Raw genomic sequence first — 25,529 nt, forward strand, 5'->3', positions numbered from 1 at the left:
TGTCCAGTGTGCGTAGTTGTATGTAAGGCAAGTAATTTTGACGTGTGTGTAAGTGTAATGTATATGCAAATGTGTGTGTGTGAGTGTGTGTGTATGTGTGTGCGTGTGTGTATGCAAAAGTGTGTGTGAGTGGGTGTGTGTATGTGTGTGCGTGTGTGTACAACAAGGCGGGGGGGGGGGGTATTAGGGAAAAAAAAACTGAAGCTGAGGGAAAGATGGAAGAGTGGTCCCGTGGCGACAGGCGTGGGAGAACCCAAAGACACGCGCCCGCCCCAGATACGGACAGGAGAAATAGTCGGTGCCCAAGAGCTTGATATATATATATATATATATATATATATATATATATATATATATATATATGTATAAGGGTGGAAAGGAACACACGAGTTGATATATATGAAAAAACAAGTCAAAAATAGAAAATGCTAAGATAATTTTATAGTGAATCTTTCAGTACCGGTTTCGGTCATTTTGAGACCTTTTCAACTGTAACGATTAAATAATTAAATTTAGAAAAATTAGAAGAAAAGTTTTTTTAAAAGAATATTTCTATAGTAGTATTCAGATATAAGTAGCATTCTGCCTTTCTCTGACTCCCTTGTTTGCACCAAGGGAGTCAGAGAAAGGCAGAATGCTACTTATATCTGAACACTACTATAGAAATATTCTTTTAAAAAAACTTTTCTTCTAATTTTTCTAAATTTAATTATTTAATCGTTACAGTTGAAAAGGTCTCAAAATGACCGAAACCGGTACTGAAAGATTCACTATAAAATTATCTTAGCATTTTCTATTTTTGACTTGTTTTTTCATATATATATATATATATATATATATATATATATATATATGCGTATTTGCTTTCGTCCTCCACCACCATTTGAAACCGATGTTGGTTTGTTTACGTCCCCATGACTTAGTAGTTTGGCAAAATAGACCGATAGATTTGTACCACACTTAAAAAATAATGAGTGGGGGCGAGTCTTTCGAGAAAAGTCCTTGAAGGCAGCGCCCATGCATGGACAGTTCAATGCCTGAAAGAAAAGATAAACTTCTGTATATATTAGATTGTCTATCAGTCTGTCTGTCTGTCTATAATTGAATGAATTAGTAATATTTTAGTTTGGTATGATGACCCCCCCCCCAAGCTAAAAGAGAAAATACTAAAATACTAGTATCTTTGTCTTTTATGTAAAATGATGTTTGTAACAATAGGCAATATTTTGGAAGAAAAATAGCAAGAATCGTGGCGACATGACTACATCCAGAACTTGAGAGAGAGAGAGAGAGATAGAGGGGGGGGGGGGAGAAGAGTACATTGCTGGCTTTGTCATTTAGAGTTCCAGATCACCGGATGAGTCAGCTGCTATGTTGCTCTCACCGATCTCGTACAAAGTCTCTTTAAATTAGTTTTCTTAAAAGAATGAGAGAAAGCTAAAATGTTGACCAAGAGTTCACACAGCTAGAGATGACAATATATAAATTAGCTGCTCACTGCTCACTCTACACATCGCCTTCCATACCACTCTACTTGAGCTAGTTACACAGCAGAAACTAAAACAATGGCAGCAATGAGGCAAATATACAATAACGTCTAAAAAAGGAAGACTATCCCTCCTCCATTTGTGTCGTCTTAGACTAAGCAAACAGCTTTCCATTTGTCTGATTCATTTTAACAATAGATGTTGTTCTCTGGTTACTAATTATATATTATATTATCCAGAGCTATGGCAAATATGCCTTTTGAAATGTTAACGGTAGTTTAATTATGTAGTCGGAATTAGTTGACACTTACAAGAAAAGAAAAACAAAAATGTAATACTCTATTATATATATGACATTTTGCGAAAATGTGCACCGACTTGTTGGTTCATTAGACGTTAAGCAGTCGGACATTCCATTTCGATCGATTAACGAAGAAATTTTCATTATAGACTGTATGTACTTAGTGCATATATCCTCCACATTTCAGAGGCATATCAAACATTGCACTTTTAAAGATATGCCAAACAGTATACAGTTAAGATAGTATTACAGTACGGGGCCTCTTATCCGGTTTCCAGAAGTCTGGAAATATTGTGCAATGCTCTGCAATAAACTGTATTGAATAAACAGACCCTGTTTTTGGAGTTAATTTGCATACGGTGTGTTAAAAATTGTTCTTTACTATTTTCAAGTGGATTGATTGAAATTAGACACACACTGCTTCAAATTGTATCAATTTAAACTAGTATTTGTTAAATCATGTTCTTTATTTGTCTTTCTTTAATTTTCATCTTATAAACATTATGCTGCATACATGGTGTAGCATAACACATTTTAAGAATTTTAAGTGGATTAATAAATCTCAAACGGACCCTGCTTTAGAGATGTATTAATTTTGAATCTGTTAAATACAATTTAATTCTTTACTTTTCATAGCTTATCCTATATTTTAAATATGTATTTTTGACTGTCTCTAGAAAACTAAAAAATCCAGAAATCCTAGACACTTCATGTTCCAGCTTGTCGGATAACTAGCCCAGCACTGTAATATTTAATATTGAAGGGAGCATTTAATAAAGCTAAGTAAGTAATAGCGACTAATAAATATTTCAATAAATTTGGGATAGCATCGGGTATGTTTCTTATCATTATCGTCGTTGCCGTCATCTTTATTTCTAAACACATCACGTTTTGTAAAGTGGATGACAACTACATTCAATTATTTTGGATTCAACCCATTACTGGTACTTATAGTAGTTTCAAATTTTGGCACAAGGCCAGCAATTTCGGGGGAGGGGTTAATTCGATTACATCCAGTGCTCAACTGGTACTTATTTTATCGACCCCCTAGAGGATGGAAGGCAAAGTCGACCTTGGTGGAATTTGAACTCAGAATGTAGCAGCAGACGAAATACCGGATGTCACTAAAAGTCCATTTCCTTGATTCACATCTGGACTTTTTTGCAGAGAACCTTGGAGCAGTGTCTGATGAACAAGGGGAACGCTTTCATTAAGATATTACATCAATGGAACAACGATATCAAGGATTTTGGAATGCAGGAATGTTAGCTGACTACTGTTGGATATTATACAGGGATGAACCTGGGACAAAACACCATAGAAAGTCCAAATCCCAAAGATTTTAAGTTGTTATGCATTTGAATGTATTCTAACTTATTTGTACACAATAATTTTAATTTTGTACAATAAAAAGCCATGAAATTATCGTATCTTGTATTCAATATACTTTATATAGACATGCTTTAAGTATCCTATAAGTTAAAACAGCAGGTATCATTAACATGAAAATGTGACCAGATAAAGGAAATCGGACTTCAGATTCGAAATAAGCATCAAAAATTAACCCAGAAAAGTCAATCAGCAACTCTGATAATTAAAAAAAGTTTCAATTTGTTGACCAGTGTAATTATTCTCTATCATTAAACAATACATAAACCATTCTGCATAATCACACACATATTACTAATTCACTAAATCCTTCTAATCTTAGAAGGATTCATCAAGCTATGAGTAATTCCACCTTTATTCAGACAAAAACTATTCTGGAAGCCAATCCAGCCCTAATATATTATCACAGGTTATTCAGCTTAAATTCAATTATTGAAGCTCGAAAAAGCTAACTTGACTCATTTGGGTAGGTTATCTGCATAACACAAGAGGTCGTGGGTTTCTTTCAAAAATCAGGCAATCCCCCATAGTTTAGCTACATCTCAATTAAACTTCTTACGTAAAACTTGGAAAATGATATGGTTTGTAAATGATTCATTTAAAATAAGCCCATACTCTCACTCATGAGTCAGTTCTAAGGCTGTCAGTTCTAAGATCGCATTCATCATGAAGGCCAATGTTTTAATGTCGATGATGGACTAACAAAAATGTTGTAAGTAGGAGTCATAGCGTTGGCTTAACAACATCAATAAATAAGATATATTCATTAAAAATATTTCATATAACTTCATCCTTAAACGATATCATGTAAGAAGCTGAATCAGTCAAATAACACACCTAACTGAATCAAGGTATTTCTTAAAAGGAGTTGTAATGAGAGCCTTTAAGGTGTTGCATTAGTGTAGGAGGACTAGCTCTTCATACCCTGCCACTCATCTTACACCGTATTTGCGGAAAACAAGTCTTTCGAATCAATCTGCGTAGATTAATTTCTACACACCTATTCGTGTGCAATATTGCTTCTCCCTTCAGTAGTTCGGTAAACCCAGTGAAATCTATGTTCCACCGATAAGACCAGAATAATACCGAACTATATCTGTAGTTGTCTCACGTACTTGCCGAAATGATCAAAATATTAGTAATTGTGCTAGTATCGTTTTTTTTCTTTACTATATATGTATATCTAATTCGATTTTTGATGCAGCATTAAGTATGTTAAAACTAATATACCTGTTAAAAATAGACAACCTTAGATGCAGAGTCGACAGTATAACGAATGATTGCTAATAAAATGTTCGAATAATACCTAAAAAGGATGTGGAGTGGTAGTACTTTTCAGTATACGATGCGGCATATGATAGCCTCGCTCTGTTCACTGGTCCTCCCGTCCCAGGGGAAAAGTCATGCTTTGATTAAACAACACCAAGATCGACCCAGGTTAAAAACCTGCGCGAGGAGAGCCTGTTAAACAAACTTAGGCGGATTTAGAAGGAAAATCCTCGATAATAATTGTATCTGATGTCAATCGACGGACGATGGCAGCGCCTGATACATGTGAACTTTGTCAGGCTGATTCCAACAGACTGAGTGATCGACATCCTCTACAGCAGAACACATCTCTCACTGTCGCAATAACTTTGTTCTGTTAGTCCGAGATGCTGAAAGCGAAGATGATACAGATCTGATCATTGCAATCGATCCCCACTCAAGACATTTCACACGGTGGCTTTTAACTAAAAACACTTTTCATAAATACATACGACTCCAGTCTTAGTCAGGAAGGCAGCATCCACAAAACTGAAGTTACTTCTTGAACTTGAAATTGAATGTTAGGTAGGCATTAGAATACTAAATGCCTCTATATATATATATAATTGTTAGAGAGATCGATTTTTGATCTTAAGCGTACATTGAAGGACATGGACATATTTTTGTTTGATGGAATTACATATTTAGAGAGGGAGGATTCAATCTCGGTTCAATATTACGAGTAAAATTTTCTAATGAAATTGTTCTCATGTTCTATGAAAGATGTCTGAATTTAGACTGGAAAATTTAAACGTAAGCTTTACTTTTGAGTTACATTTTAGCTCCCAAAACAGACAAACCTTAATTGAAGCGTGTACAAACTTTCCATGAGCTATTGTTCGATATAAACCTGATCATACCCGTACGAGTAATTTAACATTGCATATAGGACACAGTATGTTATCCTATGAAAATCATAAGAATTTCCTTGAGAGGAAGTGTAAATGAATGAGAGAGAGAGAGAGGGAGAGAGAGAGAGAGAGAGAGAGAGAGAGTTCAGATTAATAGACAGACCTAATGGTTCTAATAAATGTTACATGATTTTAGCAAAATGTCATGTTTATTTTAATCATGACATTACGCGTTAAGTCAGAAAGAATTGTATATGATCCGAGTACCGTAGGGTGGCCATATCTGCTTTAACACCAACTTTAAACACTATACCAACGCTTACTAACAGTTACTGTAAAGTGAAAATAATTTTTTATGTAATTTTTTTTGGGTGGAGTTTAACCTAGGAAGAAGGAATTGTTGCTGTCATTCTCATGGCAGACAAAAAAAAAAAGTCATTGTGAACTGGTTATACTTTTTAGTTCTAGGGTCTTGATTACATAGTACACATAGAATAGCAGTCGAATCCAGTTTTCACTACAACTGGTTTTAAGAAAGTTTTGAAGGAAAACTATTCGACAATGATCCACTGAGGGCTATAATTAACTGCAGTAGAGAAATTAAGTAAACCAATTAACAAAGCTTATTAGACTAAGAACTATAAATTAGTTGCCAGTGACGTGATAAAAGTGGCTCCAAACGGTTGATTGGAATATATTTTTAGTTAGCAGCTACAGGGCAAAAATTACTTCCTATAAGATTTCTTGTATACTGACCGTGAAAATTCTACTTAATTATTTTTCCTTTTGTATATCTGGTTCAGAACTCAGTGGCCTATATATTAACCTCTTAGATTGCTAGTAAACATTTTGTGAAGACGATTTTTTTTGTACTATTCCAAAGACTAATACTTCGTAATAATATTTTTATTGCCAATCTTTAGTTACTATAAGGCGACGAGTTGACAGGATCGTTACCGCGCCGAAAAAAAGAAAAAAGTGCTAGCTGCATTTCTTCCGACTGTTCAAAGGCCGACCGGGTCGACATTGCCTTTCATCCTTTCAGTATCGTTAAAACAAGTACCAGTTGAGCACTGGTGTTGGTGAAATCGATCTGCACTTCCCTCACAATTGCTGGCCTTGTGCCAAAAATTTGAAACCAATCTTTAATTGCTATTATTCTATTACTTTGTCTTGGTGTGTGGTGCGGGTTAACTTGACCTCTCTTATCACTGTCCTCGCTTGCCAGGCATGTATTTGTAGAAGAAAGGGAAAATGATAATAGCCACAACTATTAAGAATTGAAACAGAGCCAAACGACCGCCTCATTGACAACTCACAAGAGAAGCTAAAACGACCTTTTCTACGAAAAACAACCGCCTATCGTTGTACACACCAGCTAAACTTTTAAATTGTAAGTGAGTTCCTTGGAAACTGAACTTGAGAAGCAGGTTCAGTTCTCGGTTGAGTCATTTCATATAATCCCTTCGCTCCTAACGGAACAGATGTAGCCCAAGAAAAGTTTTTAATACTAAAGAGAATTTTCTTCATTTAAAATGGCTTGGGATGGGACAAATCAGGGTCACAGCGTAAGGAGTAGGAGGGGAAAAAAGTTCACTTGTCCAGAAGCGATTATCTTTTATAACGAATATATGGCTGGACCAGATCGCTCTGATCAAATGGCAACACTATGAACTGGATCGAAAAAGTAGAAAACGGTGGACCAAAGTGTTCTTCAGGCTTCTGATGACAGCTATTTATAACAGCTATGTTATTCACTCTGAAGTTCACCATACGAAACAACCATTTATAAATTTCTTAGTAAATGTAGCTGAACGTTTGATCGAAGCAGAATGGTCGATTTTTCCTTAAAAGAGAATGAGATCTTTCGGACGGCCTTCTAAGACTTCAGAGTTAATTTTCGAGTGTAGGTGATCATATGCCATCAAAACAAAAGAGTCGCAGAAGATGTACTAGATGCACTCCAAGGAACAAAGAATGGAGGACCCAAGGGCAGGAATCCGAAATGTTAAATGCTTTACTCGTGGTTTTATTGAATGTACTTAGTCTTTCTTACATTTACCGTAAATCTACTTTTTAGAATCTGTAATCTACATTACTCCAACTTAGCCTCAGCTTCAGTTCTCCCATAAAATCCTCATCGCATTAAAGTAAAATTAAAACAGATGCTATGTTGTTGTTGATTAACTTTTACTTATGATCGGACAACTTCTTGTGATCCCACTGGAAGTGGTGCCATGGTAGAATTTGAAATTTGAAGTGTATTTTTTGCCTGGTATCTAGGGAGAGGTGTCAGGACTCAATGACATAGATGAAGCACTTTGTCATAGACGATACACAAGTATTGTTAATCTATATTCGACTACATACTCGAGTGTTGGTGTTTGTATATGTATATCTGTCTGATGGCATGTGTGTTTGCACTTGCTAGCTTACTTGTATTTGTGTATGTTTGTATTTAGGCATGAGTTTTGTATGTTATGTGTGAGTGTCTAATCGATGTTGTATGCCTGTATGTTGTTTTTAGGCTCAGGTCAGTTTTGATTGAGCAGGCTAGTGATCAAATTCGTTCCATTCGCGACAGTCACATCTTTTAATCACAGTATATCTATGTCACATCATCCAACATATTCTTTCACTTTTAAAACGACAGAGTATGTTTTGAAGCAGATTCGCTACTATTTCTGTCTATATGTGTAATCGTTAATAACTAAAGAAAACATTTGGCGCCATAACTCACAGCTATTTATAATGTGCCAAAATATTATAATGATATAAATGTGAGAAGCTTCAATGCCATATGTTGATATGGTAGATTGTTATGTTTGTATTTAGTGTGGAAAGGGAAAATAATAAAACTTGTTTAGTATAAAAAGAAAGGGGGTCAGAGGGCTGCTTAGGTTTAAATACATCTCGTTAAGAATAAATATACTAAAGCCAATATTAAACTGTATTCAGCATAATTATCATAGATACATTTAAATAACCAACATGCAACCTATCGCGTTTATTTGTGCTGCAATGATATTTTATTTTCAAAATATTGAATGGGAAACTAAAAGAACAGAGCTATCTAATTAGTATTGGTTTAACCGGAATGCAGGGACAATGTTCACGGCCCTCGCAGAGCAACGCGGTTAATGTTTGTCTTGAATAATTATATTTCGTCACTATCAGGACCAACTTTTATGAATAAACTAAATAAGCTACAGAAAAAAATTGTCCCAAACGGGCTTTCAAAGGATCTTTTCGGTTTGAACGGCAGTTTTTTCTAGCGGTGTCATATGAAATTGTCACCCATAATTATGCCCTAGTATCGATCTATTGCATTTCAATCTGTTTTAGGGTTAGGGTTAGGGGTGGGGGAAGGGTATCTTTTTTTCTTCAGAAATGTAAATAAACCCAATCTGTTTTTTAAACGAGGGACATATACATACGGCACAGAATGATTTTTAATTCATTAGACGTCAGTGATTGGTTGAAATTGCAGAAATTGAAGAAAAAAACAACAACAAATATCTTACAAACCATAGAATTTTTTCAATAAAGCCAAGAGAAAAAGACGATTTATAAACACATTCTACCAGTAAACGAAGTTTAAAATTTTTTAGTTACCTACAAATTATGTTAAAAACTGCCGTTCAGACCAAAAAGATCCCTTTCAAATTGCTCATTTTTCTTGCAAATAAAAGTTTACGTGATCTTACTAAAGAATTAAATTACATTGAGTCAGGTAGTTCGATGGGAAGGAATTTCAAGTATCTATGTTCTTATTGAAAAATGTCTTGTAACTGACTAATTAAAGATGTATTTCCCCCAACCTCATTCACACGAAACTGTTTATATATGTTAATGGCCCTTTTGTCAAGTTTAGTTATTGTACAACCATATTCTGTATTAATTACTAAAGGGCCTCTAGAGGACCCCATAACTTACAGGCTCCTCTTGTCTACACTCAGTAATGGTGCTGATCATAAGCGCTGATTTAAACTTAAGTGCATATATATTTTTAGATAAAATTCTTGGTGTGTAATAATTAAGATTGGTTTTAGAATATATATAAGACACATACCGATTGTATCACTCAGAGAAATCGTATTCAGTATCTCATGATTGCGAAGCCCATAAACAAAAATTACAACAACAGCAACAACCGTGACAGTAATGTTGTCCATCACGAAAGCAATTACACCATCAACATTAATTATAATAATGTTGATTTCAAATTTTTGGCATAAGGCCAACAATTTCAGGGGAGGGGCTAAGTAGATTATATCAACCCCTGTGTTCAACTGGTACTTGTTTTATTCTTTTCTACTCTAGGCACAAAGCCCGATATTTTGCGGGAGGTGGGGGGGGGGGCAGTACGCAACTGGTACTTTCGAGCCCGAAAAGATGAAAGGCAAAATCGACCTCTGAGGAATTTGAACTCAGAAAGTAAAGACGGACGAAATGCCGTCTAGCATTTTTTCTAGAAAGGATGAAAGACCTAAAAACTATGTTATTTTAATCTAACGTACTAACAACTCTGCTAAGTCACCGCTCAACAGTGGCGGCTCGCGTGTAGGCACTGCGGAACTGCAGCACCCCCTATTTCCATTTGATATTATCGATAACATTTAATAGAATGAGTCCTTTTTTCTTTAATTCTTTCTTTATACTTGTACACTATATAATCCTTAAGCTTAATGTCAGTAGCCATCCCCTAGTTTATGAAAAAAATACAAAAACCCTCATGTAAAACTGTGCGCTTCACAGTTCCAGCAACGCGGTGTTTGGATATCGTGCGCATGCTCACATGTCCGAGATAGGAAGCTTCACGCTAGGGAGAGAGAGAGCACTGTCGTTCATACAGTGCTGACCCCGGTGTGCTGATGAAAAGTAATGTTTCTTTTCGACACCGCGTGTGTTGTGCTTAAAAACGTGTTTATGTTCTTGACTGTGATAAAGTGTAGAAATAGATTATTATCCTGTTTCTAGCCTCAGAGTTGCTGCCAGGATTTGAAAAAAATAGGGCACATTTACCCCGCTTATTTTGTGATTTAGGGGGAATTTTTGAAAAAAAAGGGGCAAGAGGCAATTCGCGGCGGTGTACAGTGAACAAATTAAACACCACCCAGCAGTGGCTAAAAACGCGAACCAATCAAGTTTATGTATAAATTTTCTTTTTATATGTTTGTTTCCTTTTACACAATATTAAAACAAAGGCTAAAAATTTTCTGAAGCAGTACCCTCCACTAATTTTATCTAAGAGCCGCCACTGCCGCTCAATCTTAACTATCGTTTCTAGCATGCGAGGGGACAAGGCTTCAGAGAAGGGGAACAGTAGATTATATCGACTCCTTGATTGGTACTTCCTTTCATCGACTACGGAAGTTGAAAAGACAGAGTCAACCAAAATCGAGATTTGAATGCAAAATGAAAACAGCAGGATCACATGTTTTGATCCTGCGTTCTGAGTTCAACACTACTTGTGTGGTGGGCTTAATCTGTCGTCCAGCCTTTTTATTAAAAGTATCTGGACTTTTTTTTTGTTTTGAGGATATATCCATCTATTCATCCTACAAATCTCTATATCTTTGAAAAAGCTAACCTAGGAAGGAGGAACAGATGCTGTCATTCTCATGAAAGGTAATAAAATTCATTGTTAACTGGTTATACTTTTTAGATCTAGTGCCTTGATAACAAAGAACATATAAATTAACAGTTGAATCCAGTTTTCACTACAGATGACTAAAAGATGAATTAAAAAAAGGGTACACCTAACAACACGGATGGTTAAGGCTGGTATGCTTTGATTATGTGTTTGCTCAATTAGGTCTGACCTGGTGCCAAACAACATTAACAACAAAAATAACTACAGCGCTCAAACCATTTGCACACTTCTAATGATACTGCCAACGGTAAAAGTTACTAATGTAATAAAGACAGCTACAAGAATTACAACAGCAAAAACAAAAAGAAAAGTAAAGAGGATTTCTAATAATAGCAGAACCATATATTGTTGGTGCAAGTGAAAAGGTAAACAGATGCCAGTGTAATGGTCTGAAAATAGGTTATGCCAGCTGCTTTAGCTACCCCAAGGAGATTCACAGCGTGCGTTTAAAATGTGAAGTTAAATAAATATTATAGGGTTGAATTCTGATAATAATAACGGTTTTAAATTTTGCCACAAGGGTAGTCTATTGTATGCGGGAACGAGTCAATTACATCGACCCCAGTGCGTAACTGGTACTTAATTTTACCGATCCCGAACGAATGAAAGGCAAAGTCGACCTCGGCGGAATTTGAACTCAGAACGTAACGGCAGACGAAATACCTATTTCTTTACTATCCACAAGGGGCTAAATACAGAGGGGACAAACAAGGACAGACAAACAGATTAAGTCAATTATATCAACCCCAGTGCGTAACTGGTACTTATTTAATCGACCCCGAAAGGATGAAAGGCAAAGTCGACCTCAGCGGAATTTGAACTCAGAACGTAGCAGCAGACGAAATACCGCTAAGCATATCGCCCGGCGTGCTAACGATTCTGCCAGCTCGCCGCCTAAATAATAATAATAATAATAATAATAATAATAATGATAATGATAATAATAATAATAATGATAATGATAATGATAATAATAATGATAATGATAATGATAATAATGATGATAATAATAATAATAATAATAATAATAATAATAATAATAATAATAATAGGAGGCACTGAAAAAGCTTACACCTCACAGAAGTGACTGAACATGTTGATAATGTCACATTCTTGTCATGTAATCAGCAAGTGCCCAAAATGTCATTTCTGTATTATTTCCAATGCAGCATAACACTGTTATATATATCTATATATAATGCCATATACAGGGGTGGGGAAACTGCCTGTAGTAATGCAAACCGTGCGGATGAAAACTGCCCTAGAATATATATATATTAAATCTTTTGGCGGATACATACGTTTCAACATCAAAACTTTCTGCAAATGCAAACAATAGCGGTAAGGATGTTTGGGTTGGCAAAGGAAAATTATGTACGGGTCAGCAGTACATTTTCTTTTCAAAATCAGCGAGAAAGAAAATATTCACGGATAACTGTTTTAAAAACTATGGCTCCTCTACTAATAGCATAAATTCATATTTATAACTATAATTATTGGTGCAATAATTATTAGTTAGTAGGAGTAGCTGTGTGCTAAGTGTCTTCTACTATAGCTTTGGGCCGACCAAAACCTTGTGAGTGGATTTGGTAGACGGAAACTGAAAGAAGCCCGTCGTATATATATATATGTTTGTGTGTCCCCCCCCCACATCGCTTGACAACCGATGCTGGTGTGTCTACGTCCCCGTAACTTAGCGGTTCGGCAAAAGAGACCGATAGAATAATCTTACTAGGCTTACCATGAATAAGCCCTAGGGTCAATTTGCTCGACTAAAGGCGGTGCTACAGTACGGCCGCAATCAAAATGACTGAAAAAAGTAAAAGAATAAAAGAATCTAAGTGATAATCTAGAAAATATGAGATTTCCAAGCAAAGAAAGTAACAAGTTTACACGCGCTTTGCAAATACAACCTGTGAGCAGAACGGTAGTAATATGCAATACTTTCCTAAAGTTTAGCACATAACTTTTCATCGGCTGTAGTTATTTAACGATGGAGTTATATTTTTTGTTAGAAGCTAGCTCCTTCTTTGCAGGAAGAATTTAAATAACTAAAAAATGAAAACACACGCATATTTATATGGGAAGTTGGGAAACCACTGTGGCTATAGAGAATTATAGAGAAAAATATGGTAAATCTATCCATGCATTATGAAGAAGCATTGCAATAAAGAGGTAAAATGAAACGTCACACAAGGAAAGGAAACCCTATAGATAGCAATAATCTCATAAAATACACGAGAATATGGTGTAAGTTTTTCTGAAGACTTGGATACAGACGGTACAAATTATGGCCCATCTACAAAAACAATTGCATCATTACTTTTCTATATCCTCGGAATGGTAATTGTTGAGCGAGCTCTTTTAAACATCGAAGAACGGTGTTTATAAAAAAGTATTCAACGGTCAAAAAGTATGTTTAACTGCGAAACCTTTGAAATAAAGTTTGTCAGATAAACAAAACTGACGATCTTATGTTGGCTTTTGAAAACTCAATGATTTCTCAGTTTATGGGGAAAACTGAAGTTTCTAAATTTCAGATTTCAATCTTGGGTAGAAACTGTGTCAAAGTTTCTGGCTGGAGTGCTGTCAGTTCAAAGGTTTTACAATGTTAGCGTACTTTTTGACGGTTGAATCGTTATTTATGGACACTTTCACTCGATATTTAACAGAGAGCTCGCTAAATGACTGTCATTTATAGGATATGTTAGCATACTGAGGCAATTATTTTTTTTTTGTAGAATTACGAATTATACCGTGTGTTTCCAACTCTTTAGAATGCATACTCCGTATTCATGAGTGTCGTATAAGACGAATAAAAAGGATTGGCGTCAGACAGAGCATTCGGTTGCAAAATACTATCTTAAGAATTTCCGCCCAATCCATGCTAGCGTAGAAAAGCGAACATAAAATTGATGATGATAAGAATTAAAGTCGGTGGCATAGCGAGGATTTTGGCCGTTCCTTACTGTAGCTAAATTGGCCGCTCACTTCCTAAAGCATAACATACCTTCAACCACAGCAAATACACATATATACAGTGGCCATACTGTGCAGTCTGCACACGTCTTAGATTCCACATTACACCACTGGTTAGTAAGTTTTTTTTTGCTGTTAATGTTTGATAAAGAGTTGTAGCAGAAATAATTTACTTCAATATAATCACGTTTAAAGAGATTACTGAAGGCGTTGGTTTGGGAAAATGTAGGTCTGTTAGCTTCAAGAAATTTTTGGCTTTGTTGGTGCATACGTGTAAAATAAAGATAAGGTTGTAACAAATATACACAAAACAATACATGCAACGTATATAAGTAACTTAATTTTATCTTTTTTAACAAGTTTTTTTTCTATATTTTCGCGTAAGATCTTCAAAGAAAATATGAAAAACCTGACGTAAAACTAGAAAAAACAAACCCCGCCGTTACACACACGTGCACGCACGTATGCACACACACATACACAAAGACGATACAATATGCATACAATATATATCATACCTGACTTTGCAAACAAGTTCATTAGTGTATGCATGTTAGTATTAATAGCAGCATATGTATACATAGTCATAAATGGCCAATACTCATGAGAGAGAGAATGCCATACTGATAAGTCTTTGACTGACAGAGCGGCATATATATATATAATGTAAAGGAATAGGGATTTTCTAATCCGGACAGATACCTTAGAAGCATTCTGGATAAAACCCAAATGTTGCTAACTTTTTGAATTTTTGAAATTCTTGTAAACTTCATACATTTATAACTTTGCTCCTTTCTCTTCTTTTCTTTTCTGCTTTTACCCATCTATTTCTCATTCCAGCATATCTAACCGTTAATCCAGACACATTTTTGTCTCTTGCCATTTTCTTTCCTAATTTCTTTCTGTTGCAGAGCATAGGCTCGAAACGTCAAAGACTTTTCCAACTTTCCCAAGCGCAAAACTTACACACCTTGGTGGTTGTTCCTTCACCAGTCTCTGTCCTTTCTTTTTTAGACATTTGAACTATATATATGTATGTATGTATATATATATATAATATATATATATATATATATATATATATATATATATATATATATCTTTATCTTTTACTTATTTCACACACACACACACACACACACACACACACACATACACACACACAAAGACAGTGAAGGAGGGAGGGATAGGAAAATATGGCAGGGTTTTACATATAATATGGTTGCTGACGTTTCGTTTAACTTAGATAATGTAATTTGAATACAAAACTAAAAGAAAAAAATCTCCCGCTTTAATTTTTAAAATCTTAAAAAAAAGCCGGAGTAGGAGATATATAGATTGATTGATAGAGAGAGAGAGAGAGAGAGAGAGAGAGAGATGAGAGAGAGAGAGAGGGAGAGAAGGAGAGAGAGATGGAGAGAGAGAGTGGAGAGAGCACACAAATCTGACATCAACTTCCGTCAAGAAAATATAAACACATCAGTAATTATTGATTGTTATGATTAAAAAAGTGAAAGAAATCCACTTCATTATCATTAATCTGCTGTGTCATCATCAGCCTCTTCCGACTCTTTCTCCTTATTTGTTCATTATCATTTTCCTTCCACGCCTAGTGCTATGTAAACATTCACACATTGTTATCTGTTTTTGTATCGTCCTCCTTATTCCTGGTAGCAAAGGAAAAAGGTATCATTGTAGTTCATCGGACAAAATGCCCAGCGTCATTTCTTCTGGCTCTTTACGTCCTGACTTCAAATTCCGCCGAAGTCAACCGAGTCTTTCATTCCTACAGAGGTGTATAAGAATAAAATAAAGTACCAGTCAAGGGATCTTTTCGGTTTGAACGGCAGTTTTTATACACAATTTCTAGTTAACTAAACACTTTTAAACTTCGTATACTGGTAGAATGTGTTTATAAAACATCTTTTTCTCTTGGCTTTATTGAGAAAATTCTATGGTTTGTAAGATATTTGTTGTTTTTTTTTCTTCAATTTCTGCAATTTCAACCAATCAATGACGTCTATTGAGGTGAAAGCATTCTGTGTCGTATGAATATGTCCCTCGTTTAAGAAACAGATTGAGTTTATTTACATTTGTGAAGAAAAAAATATACCCTTCCCCCCACCCCCACCCTAACCCTAAAACAGATTGAAATGCAATAGATCGATACTAGGGCATAATTATGGGTGACACTTTCATATGACTCCGCTAGAAAAAAACTGCCGTTCAAACCGAAAAGATCCCCAGTCAAGTACTGGGGTTGTCCTTTCCCCGCAAAACTGTTGGTCTTGAGACTATACCAGGAACCACTGGCGGTAAGCTGACAGAATCGTTCCTTACCTTCTGAGTTCAAAGGCCCCCGAGGACGACTTTACCATTCATTCTTTCGGGGTCAAGTATTGGGGTCGATGTCATCGACTAGCCTCCTCTTGCAAAAATTACTGGCCTTCTCTCAAAATTTGAAAGCGTTATCATTATTTTATTTGACACTCGAGGCATAAGCTCGTGAATTTTATTGTTTTTTTCTTTCCACTAGAATCTCGCGTATATAATCCAAGCAATACCACATGAAAATGCTTTGAAGCATTTGGTTAAAAAGATTTTATTAACCAGAAGACCGCCTGTCCCTGACACTCGGAATAGACAAACAATGATTTTTTTTACAGACTATATTTGCTTACAATTTTTGACTACCGAGCAGCAATCAAAACTAATGTGAATGTGCACGAAAACAGACAATACAAAATCAAATTACACAATAGAACGAAATGAAAACAAACATAAAACAAAGCTGAAACTAGATATTTAATAGATAATGTAATATCTAATATATTTTAAGGAAGAATTTTAACAGTAGCGCTAACAACTATCACAATAACGACAATACTACATAGCCATTAGCAGACGAAGCACGCAACATGTAGTAGTAATCGCAAGGTATTTAAAAAGGTTAGCTTTGCCTCAAACACTATTTTTAGAGACTTAACAAAATTCCCGGAAAATTTCGGAGAAATTTGTTAATCGAGAGAGTGTCTCCTTGTTTCAGGTTCTAATACAAGAGAAGGCTAGAGTATATATTTATATGTCAAACGTACATTAAACTGTATCACAAAGCTTCATTTCGATTGAGAGAGAATTTGCCCCAAAATTACTGGCAGCACCTCTTCTAACTACAGTTTAGTCGGTAATTAGACACATCCGCCACCCTTTTTAAAGTGCATAGAACACACACACACACACACACACACACACACACACACACACACAGGCATACACCAACTAATGTTTCGAGTTAGTCTTTTTCGATTTTACGTGGTTTTTTTTTAAAGAAATTAATTAAAAAATAATCTTAACTTCACTCGAATTATTCAACTTTATGTTCGGTCTCAGCGAACCTATTTAAAGGCCTAAAATTAAAAATATTGAAACAAACACATCTAAAAAGTAAATACTGACGTGGAAAATTAAATAAAATACTCGCGAAAATACGTACAAACCATTTATTATAACAATTAAGCTTTTATAACGTTTTTAAAATGTTTTTTTCGTGTTACGTCGTTTTTTCGAGTTACGTCGTTTTTTCGAGTTACGTCGCATTTCTTGGAACCAGTTACCGACGTAAGCTGCTGTGTACCTGTGTGTGTGTGATGAAGATTGCCAAAACACAGGCTGGAATAATTATGTAAACCTCCGCCCATACACTCATGTTCTCGGTATACAGAGATGAGAAATATAAGGGTGACTTGCAAGGGACATTGAAATACGATGTGGATCCATGGCTGGTTGCCAGTTTTGTATCGAAGTATGGGGCGGGAGGTTAAAGCCGAGATGGCAGGAGACGACGTGTGGTCAGGGGTCGTCATATGGATTTGCAAGCTCTAATGATCATCAAAGGCCACAAGGCCTCACTAGAGTTGTGTACCTAGTTGAAGGTGTCGAGACAAAAAGCATAGGACTGATGGTACAGGGCATAAGGCCGTATTGCTATAGATGTTGTGACAACCACTTGGGGCGTAAAGAACTGGAAAGACTAGGAAAGAAAACGAGAAAGGGAAGTAGTGGAAACCACCTGAAACAGAAACAAGAAAAGCAAACCCCAGTTTTCAGAGTGTGGATATTCCGGTGATGTAAACAGGACTGAGGTATAGTTGGGGTTTCAATATAGGAGACACGCGAAGAACAGGTTGTTGATTAAAGAAAGAAAAAGAAAGTGACTTTACAACTAACTACAACAGTATTATCCGAAAGAGAGAGAGAGAGAGAGAGAGAGAGAGAGAGAGAGAGAGAGAGAGAGAGAGAGAGAGAGAGAGAGAGAGAGAAATCACAAGAGATGCGATTTCCTCTATTAGATATTAGCTTAATCTTCGAAGGTGAGTGAATAGTAACTGTAAACAATCAAAACGTGTTCGGAAGGTTCAACCTCTTCCAAAAAGGTGATGAGGCCCCTTCTTAAAATAATGAAGGGAATGAATTGAGATTCAGTCTTTCGAAGATCAATTTAATATCTGATCACATATCTGTGGTGCCATGGATATTCCAGGGATGTGAAAAGGACTGAGGTACAGTTGGGGTTATAATATAAAGAGACACGCGAAAAACAGGGTGTTAATTAAAGAAAGAAAGAAAGAACGAACGAAAAATAAAATAATGACTTTACAACAAAATACAACAGTATTATCCGGAAGACAACAAATAATATCTAACCGAGCCAATTCCAAAAATATTAGGCTGTGCCTTTGGGTGCACTACACAACGGTATCAACAATGGCAGGCGGGTAGCGATGCAATGTACTCTTACGCGACCAAAACATTAGTCATTTCTTCTCTTCTTCGTGTCTGAGAGCCCCGAAATTATTTGCATGCTATATCTCCTTTTAGTTCTATCGCGTTTTAATTAATGTGATTTTTACATTTGTTTCTGTGCGATTAATTAATAAGCAATTTTTTTTTAATTCCGCCCCGGCTTTCTCTAAATTGTATAACATCTTCCATCTCTCCTTTCATTTTTACATTAGCTGTCTTAGTCTTCTTACTCCTCACATCTTTTGTCAGTTCCCTCTTTGCCGATGATCACATTTTCATATCTCTTTGAGCCCTTGAGACTAATAAATACATCATCATCATCATCATCATCATCGTCATGGTTATTATTATCAACTTATCCCCTCCCAAAAATTCCTGGCCTTGTGCTTATAGTTGAAAGGATTATTATTATAATTATTTATTACACGCAAAACCCTCACAACACACTCTTTGTTTTGTTTTGTACTGTCCATAATGTTGTTTTTTTTTATGTAAACGCTTGTGGCTTATAAAGAAATCATTATTATTAATTATTATTACTAGTGCTACTTCTACTACTAGTACTACTATCTAGTAATATTCGTTTTGACAGTTATTAACGGTTATAATAACATTGCTAACTTACTGCAGGTTTCGCGTCGTCTGGTTTATTCGCCATATCTGCGGGGATCGAGAAGAGGCTTGGAAGGTAAAAAAAAACGTCTCTCTTCGACTTCTATGATGGTCCGACTGTGAAATAAACGAGGCAGCAGAGCAGATAGACACACACACATACGCACTCACCCTCTTCCCCCTCACTCTCCTTCAGTATGTGTGATAGAAACATCAGTTGAAGTCGTCGCCCACCTCCCTCGCTATCTCACTTAACTGCATCAACCAATAACATTTACAAATGTAGCCGACGCCAGCTCCATCACCACGGCAACCACCACCACCGTCACCATGGTAGTGAGTGAGTGAGTGAGTGAGTGCGTTACTGCCACCGTCACCGCCACCACCACCGCTACTGCCACCAAACTAGTTAAGAGGGCACCACCACCAGCACCACCACCAGCACCACCAGCACCAGCACCAGCACCACCACCAGCACGACGACGACGAAAAATGCCTTATTTACATTGAATACTACTACAACGACTACGAGCTAACGAGGGAGCCGATAGGTGGTCGCTTGACCTGGAAGAAATAGCAGCCAAAATAACTCGCAGATCAAACAATATCGTCTTAAATGGGGGTGGGGGTGGGGATGGGGGTGGGAGACATTTTGGAAAATGTGGGATTCGGTTCCTTGTGAGTAAAGGAAAGTTCGAGATCATCCCTGCTGGAATGTTTTTGATCATAGCTCTCTCATGCACTGTTAGGATTGACTTGGGAGTTAAATAGTAACAGACTATCACGGTCGCCAGTAACATCTTCAATTACTACAATCGCAAACACTCAAAAATCCTCGTTTCACTGTCACCACATGCATCACCACCACCACCGCAGCCACCACAAAAAAAAGCTACCACTGGCATTCACTGCTACCACTACAGCTGCCAAAACTGCTACTACCACCGATATAAATACCGCCACTACCTATTTCTTTATTACCCACAAGGGGCTAAACACAGAGGGGACAAACAAGGACAGACATAGGTATTAAGTCGATTACATCGACCCCAGTGCGTAACTGGTACTTAATTTATCGACCCCGAAAGGATGAAAGGCAAAGTCGACCTCGGCGGAATTTGAACTCACAACGTAACGCAGACGAAATACCGCTAAGCATTTCGCCCGGCGTGCTAACGTTTCTGCCAGCTCGCCGCCTTAAATACCGCCACTACCACCGATATAAATACCGCCACCACTACCGTCAATACTATCGCTCCTCCTTCTCCTCCTTTACCATCGACACTACCACTACAGATGAACCCGCCCCGTTCCACCACCACCACCACCACCACCGTTACTGCTGCCGTTACGTTATTGATGTCACCGTGAAATTTAACCAAAGCCGCGAACGGGCAGAGTCATTAGAGCGTCGGCTTAGTGACATTTCATTTGAGCTTAGTGACATTTCTTCCGGCTCTTTCGTCCTTACGGCAGTTGATGAAATAAGAACCAATTCAGTACTGGGATCGATGGAATCGACAAAATCCCCTAATTCTTATCCCCTAAAATTGCTGACCCTGTGCCAAAATTTGAAACAGTTGTGAAACCCAGCCACCTTCCACCTCCGTCATTGCCAGTTATAAGTTCTGCTATAATCACTTATAAAATAGCCCCCTTTTCTACAATAGGCACAAAGCCTGAAATTTTGGGGGAGGGGACCTTGTCGATAATATCGACCCCAGTGGTACTTATTTCATCGACCTTAAAAGGATGAAAGGCAAAATCGACCACGGTGAAATTTGAACCCCGAACGTAAAAACTGACGAAATATCACTAACCATTTCGCTCGGCGTGCTAACGATTCTTTTCAGGCACAAGCCTGAAATTTTTGGGAAGGGCGTCAGTCGACGAGATCGACCCAGTATGCAATTGGTACTTAATTTATCGACCTCGAAAGGATGAAAGACAAAGTCGACGTCGGCGGAATTTGAACTCAGAACATAAAGACAGGCGAAATATATATTTCTTTACTACCCACAAGGGGCAAAACAGAGAGGACAAACAAGGACAGATACACGGATTAAGTCGATTATATCGCCCCCAATGCGTAACTGGTACTTATTTAATCGATCCCGAAAGGATGAAAGGCAAAGTTGACCTCGGCGGAATTTGAACTCAGAACGTAACGGCAGACGAAATATGGCTACGCATTTCGCCCGGCTTGCTAACGTTTCTGCCAGCTCGCAAACCTATGATCACTTATAATAATAATAATAATATTAAACTAATAGTCCTTTTTACTATAGGCACAAGGCCTGAAATTTTAGTGGAGGTGGCTAGTCGACTACATCGATCTCAGTGCTTGACTGGTACTTATTTCGTCGACCCCGAAAGGATAAAAGACGAAGTCGATCTTGGCCGAATTTGAACCACAGATCGTAAAGACGGACGAAATACCACTATTTCGCTCGGCGTGTTAACGATTCTGCCAGCTCGTCGCCCATGTACTTATAAATAATAATAAATGGAATAGTTGTATACAGTGCTTTCGTGCACGCCGACACCTGCTAGAAGCAGTAGTGAAATCGTCCTCAAATCATCATCTTATACGAGGAAGGATACATTAGATCAGTGGTCCTCGACTATTTTTTGCTTAAGGACCCTTTTGATTCCTATTTTACACTACTGGACCTATGTAATCATTCGATGTGTATATAAAAAAACAACTTTCTACTGTACTTTTATAATCGCATTCTCTTCCGCTTCTTGTGGAAAGGAAGCGTTCCGATGGTCAGGCGATCCATTTGCTGTCAACACCCGTTAAAAGGAGGGCTGGGCATGCCGTGGTTGATGATGCGCAGACACGCACTGAGACATCTCCGGCTCTACGTAGACGAAGGTGAACAGGTGTGGTCGCCGTTTGTGAGGCACGCTTTCCCCGCAGCTCGTCTCCATGGCCGACCTGCAGTCGTGGATCAAAAAGAGGCCGAGGAAGGGCGAATGGCACCGCGAGTATCGCGTTGCTCTCAAGCAACTATGCTGTCCCGAGTCGACCTTGAGCGACATCAACACAACCAAAGCATTCTATAGGGGATTAGTGGAGGGGAGGTACGACGACGATCTTGGGGGAACCTGGGCGTCAACGGGGAATACCTGACCCGCCTGTTCAAGACGACTTTCGGGCCGGGACCTATAGACAACTTCCAGAGATCCCTGACCTGGCAGTGCTATCGTGAAGCGTTACCCGTTCGGGACAAGCTCTACAGACATGGCTCGAGAAACACGGGGCCAACCTGTCCGAGATGCGGTCAAAGCGACGAAACCGTCCTGTACGCACTCGTACAGTGTCCAACCATTTCCGACCTGTGGGCCTATGTCGAACGACTGCTATCGCGTGGGACGAGTCGGTTTATCAACCGAGTCTATCGTGAATATTGTCGCGCCTCCTTCCTTAAAACGGGAAGGAAGAGCCATTTTCATCGTACTTGTGGCTATGGCGAAAGAATGTGTGTGGTGGACGCGTCTGTATAGATAAATTAGTGAAATCTCTCAAATCACATCACACTGTTTTTTTTTATTTTTGAAGGGCAATGTAGTCTTACATATATAAAAAGGAGGAATAGACACCCCTGGATCAGAACTGAGCTGTGGCTAAAAAAACAGCAACAGCAATAACATCATCCAGAACTATACAAACTAGAGACAAACACTTTCCTCTCTGGTCAATCTCTCATCAACTTCTTCAAGTATCACTTGAAGAGGAAGGTGAGAGTAGAGAGGGAAGTTTTGTCTAGTGAATGATTAAAAAAAAAAGATGGCACGTGTGAATGAATCAAAAGAAAAAAAAAAGGAAAACGAAAGGAAAAAAGAGACCCACTTACTGAAATGTGTTTTCTTTTTGCATGACACTATTGCCCAAGGTTCCCGTGGTCTTTTCCGTAGGCTTTTCTATCTATGGGGAAACCTAATCTGTTTTCCCTTTTTACATTGACATTTCTGTGATACACGATCCCTATTCATCGGCCCCACTTTTTTTTTTCACGATCCATTTTGATCGGAATCCCCCCTTTTTTTTTCACAATCCCTTTTGATCGGAATTCGCCCCCCTCCCCCTTCTCTTGTTCCCAACAAGAAAAGCTCTACTTTGTATTTTGTCCCTTCTGTGTGGCCAATAAAGAAATCTATCTATCTATCTATCTATCTATCTATCTATCTATCTATCTATCTATCTATCTATCTATCTATCTATCTATCTATTTAATCGTTCTCATCCCGATAATCTATATCGTTCAATGTATACGGCTTTAATTGAGATGGTATACTGTGAGTTTATCGTGATTTGGTTGCTACTCTAAGGAGTTCGAGCAACCACATACAGGCTACGCCCGTGTTGGCCTCTATTGTAGTTGCGTTTAACTATTCAAATCAGATTGTAGACATACCAATATCAGATCCACTGAATAATCAATCGATTAGGAGGTACGACAGATGTAAATAAAAGTCACCACAACGGCGATTCACAAAAGCGAACGAAAGGCCTTCACAAAGTTGTTATATATGCTAGAAATAGTAACGAAACTTCTCTTACTGTTTGACCATGGAGTGACATTTTTGAAAGAATGGGACAAAATAGGCAAAGTGGCTTAAACACTTTGGGTCAGAAATCTGCTCAATAAGGACTGGTCTAGAGCTAAACAACAACAGCAATAACAAAAAGAGCTCTTTATTGTTGCCAGACCTCTTAGATAAAGTAATGAAATCTCTCAAATCACATCACACTGTTTTTTTAAAAATTTTTGAAGGACAATGTAGTCTTACATATATAAAAAGGAGGAATAGACACCACTGGATCAGAACTGAGCTGTGGCTAAAAAACAGCAACAGCAATAACATCATCCAGAACTATACAAATGTAACGTATGCTAGGAATCAGAAAGGTAAAACCATACTGTTCACCAACGTCACCACAAATTTGGTTTTTCAGTATTATGATTGTTTAGCGTCAAGTTAATCCCAATCGAGCAATCCTACAATAAAAAACACGCTAGCCTTGATTATTCTCGTCTTTTGGAGAGTATGTAGGAATACATTGTCTAAAGTAGCTTTTAGCTAACCTTTGTTAGTCCAGCATTTCCATGATGACAAGTCGAATCGGCAACTACACCTTAAATCTTTCGTAGTGATATCCAAAAGCAGATGAATTCTAATTTGAAACCTCAGCATGCTCTGAAAGGATTTTAAGCACCCCTGAGAAATAGTAATCTAATGTGTTCTAGCTTTCTGTAAAGTGATGTTAAGGAGATTTGGAAGCTATTATAGCAAGGTCAAACAACCTCATTGTGGCCCCTACGGTAGTGCAAACAATACACAGATTGTTACTTATTCAGCTCTTTATATCGTTTCTATGATAACATCGTCGCACAAGACCATAAATTTTGGTGGTAGCGGTTCGTCGGTTATATCGACCTAGCACATGATAGGTATCTAATTTTGTCGATCCTAGAAGGTTGAAAGGTAAAATTGACATCGACAGGATTTGAACTTAGAACATACAGAATGAGAAAAAAAAATAACGGAAGGTATTTCGTTCGCCACTCTAACGAAGTGGCAAAATCCCCCATCTTAATTCCTCCGTTCATCAACAGAGTTAAGCAACGTCAGACGAATTTTGGATTTGGAACTCACCAAGAGATACTTGGAGTGTTATTTTGGATATATCTCTATTTGGTGTTATTAAATGATGTGTTTAAATTTGAAGGTTGAGAAAAATTTAGAACTAAAAAATGGTGGATCCCTGTCATTCGACGATGAGAATTAAGGAGTTTGATTCCAATTACCTGCTCCTGAATTAACATGAGCATCCCACAAAATGCGTACCCTTAATGTAATTATTCTCAGAATCAGCGTTATACTGTGTGTGTAACAAGGCTGTATTTTTTTAATTATAAGTACAATCTACTCGACAGGATTCTTTACAGTTTCCACCTAATTTCATTTACAACACACCAATCGACCCGAAGGTAGATAAAATGACATTTTTCCAAAATTCCAGTCAAGTACGAACGAATACAGGAGTACGTGGCTGCGAAGCGAACATCGTAACTCATACTGCCCCAGCAGAATGACGCTAAATTGACAAAACAGGAACATTGTCTTTATAT

At 37.5% G+C, this 25,529-nt stretch overlaps 1 protein-coding gene across 6 annotated transcripts in view; it reads right to left on the reverse strand.

The window, feature by feature from the left end:
• The window catches only part of LOC115215394 (ninjurin-2), a 119,695-nt gene that overhangs the window by 34,728 nt on the left and 59,438 nt on the right, over positions 1 to 25,529 (reverse strand). The window contains exons 1-2 of one of the 6 annotated variants that reach the window (XR_005000968.1): positions 19,400 to 19,713; positions 12,747 to 12,802 (exon numbers count right to left, since the gene is read on the reverse strand). The exons of 3 other annotated variants lie outside the window; for them this stretch is intronic. Coding sequence is in view for 2 of the 3 variants with exons in the window: in XM_029784554.2 (XP_029640414.1) it covers positions 19,400 to 19,432 (33 nt within the window). In the remaining variant the exon portion in view is untranslated. Of the gene's footprint in view, positions 1 to 12,746; positions 12,803 to 19,399; positions 19,714 to 25,529 lie in introns of those variants that run through there. 2 more of the 6 variants (XM_029784554.2, XM_029784560.2) reach the window with 2 other exon arrangements.

This window comes from Octopus sinensis, linkage group LG1 (genome assembly GCF_006345805.1).
Source record: "Octopus sinensis linkage group LG1, ASM634580v1, whole genome shotgun sequence".
NCBI classification, from domain to species: Eukaryota; Metazoa; Mollusca; class Cephalopoda; order Octopoda; family Octopodidae; genus Octopus; species Octopus sinensis.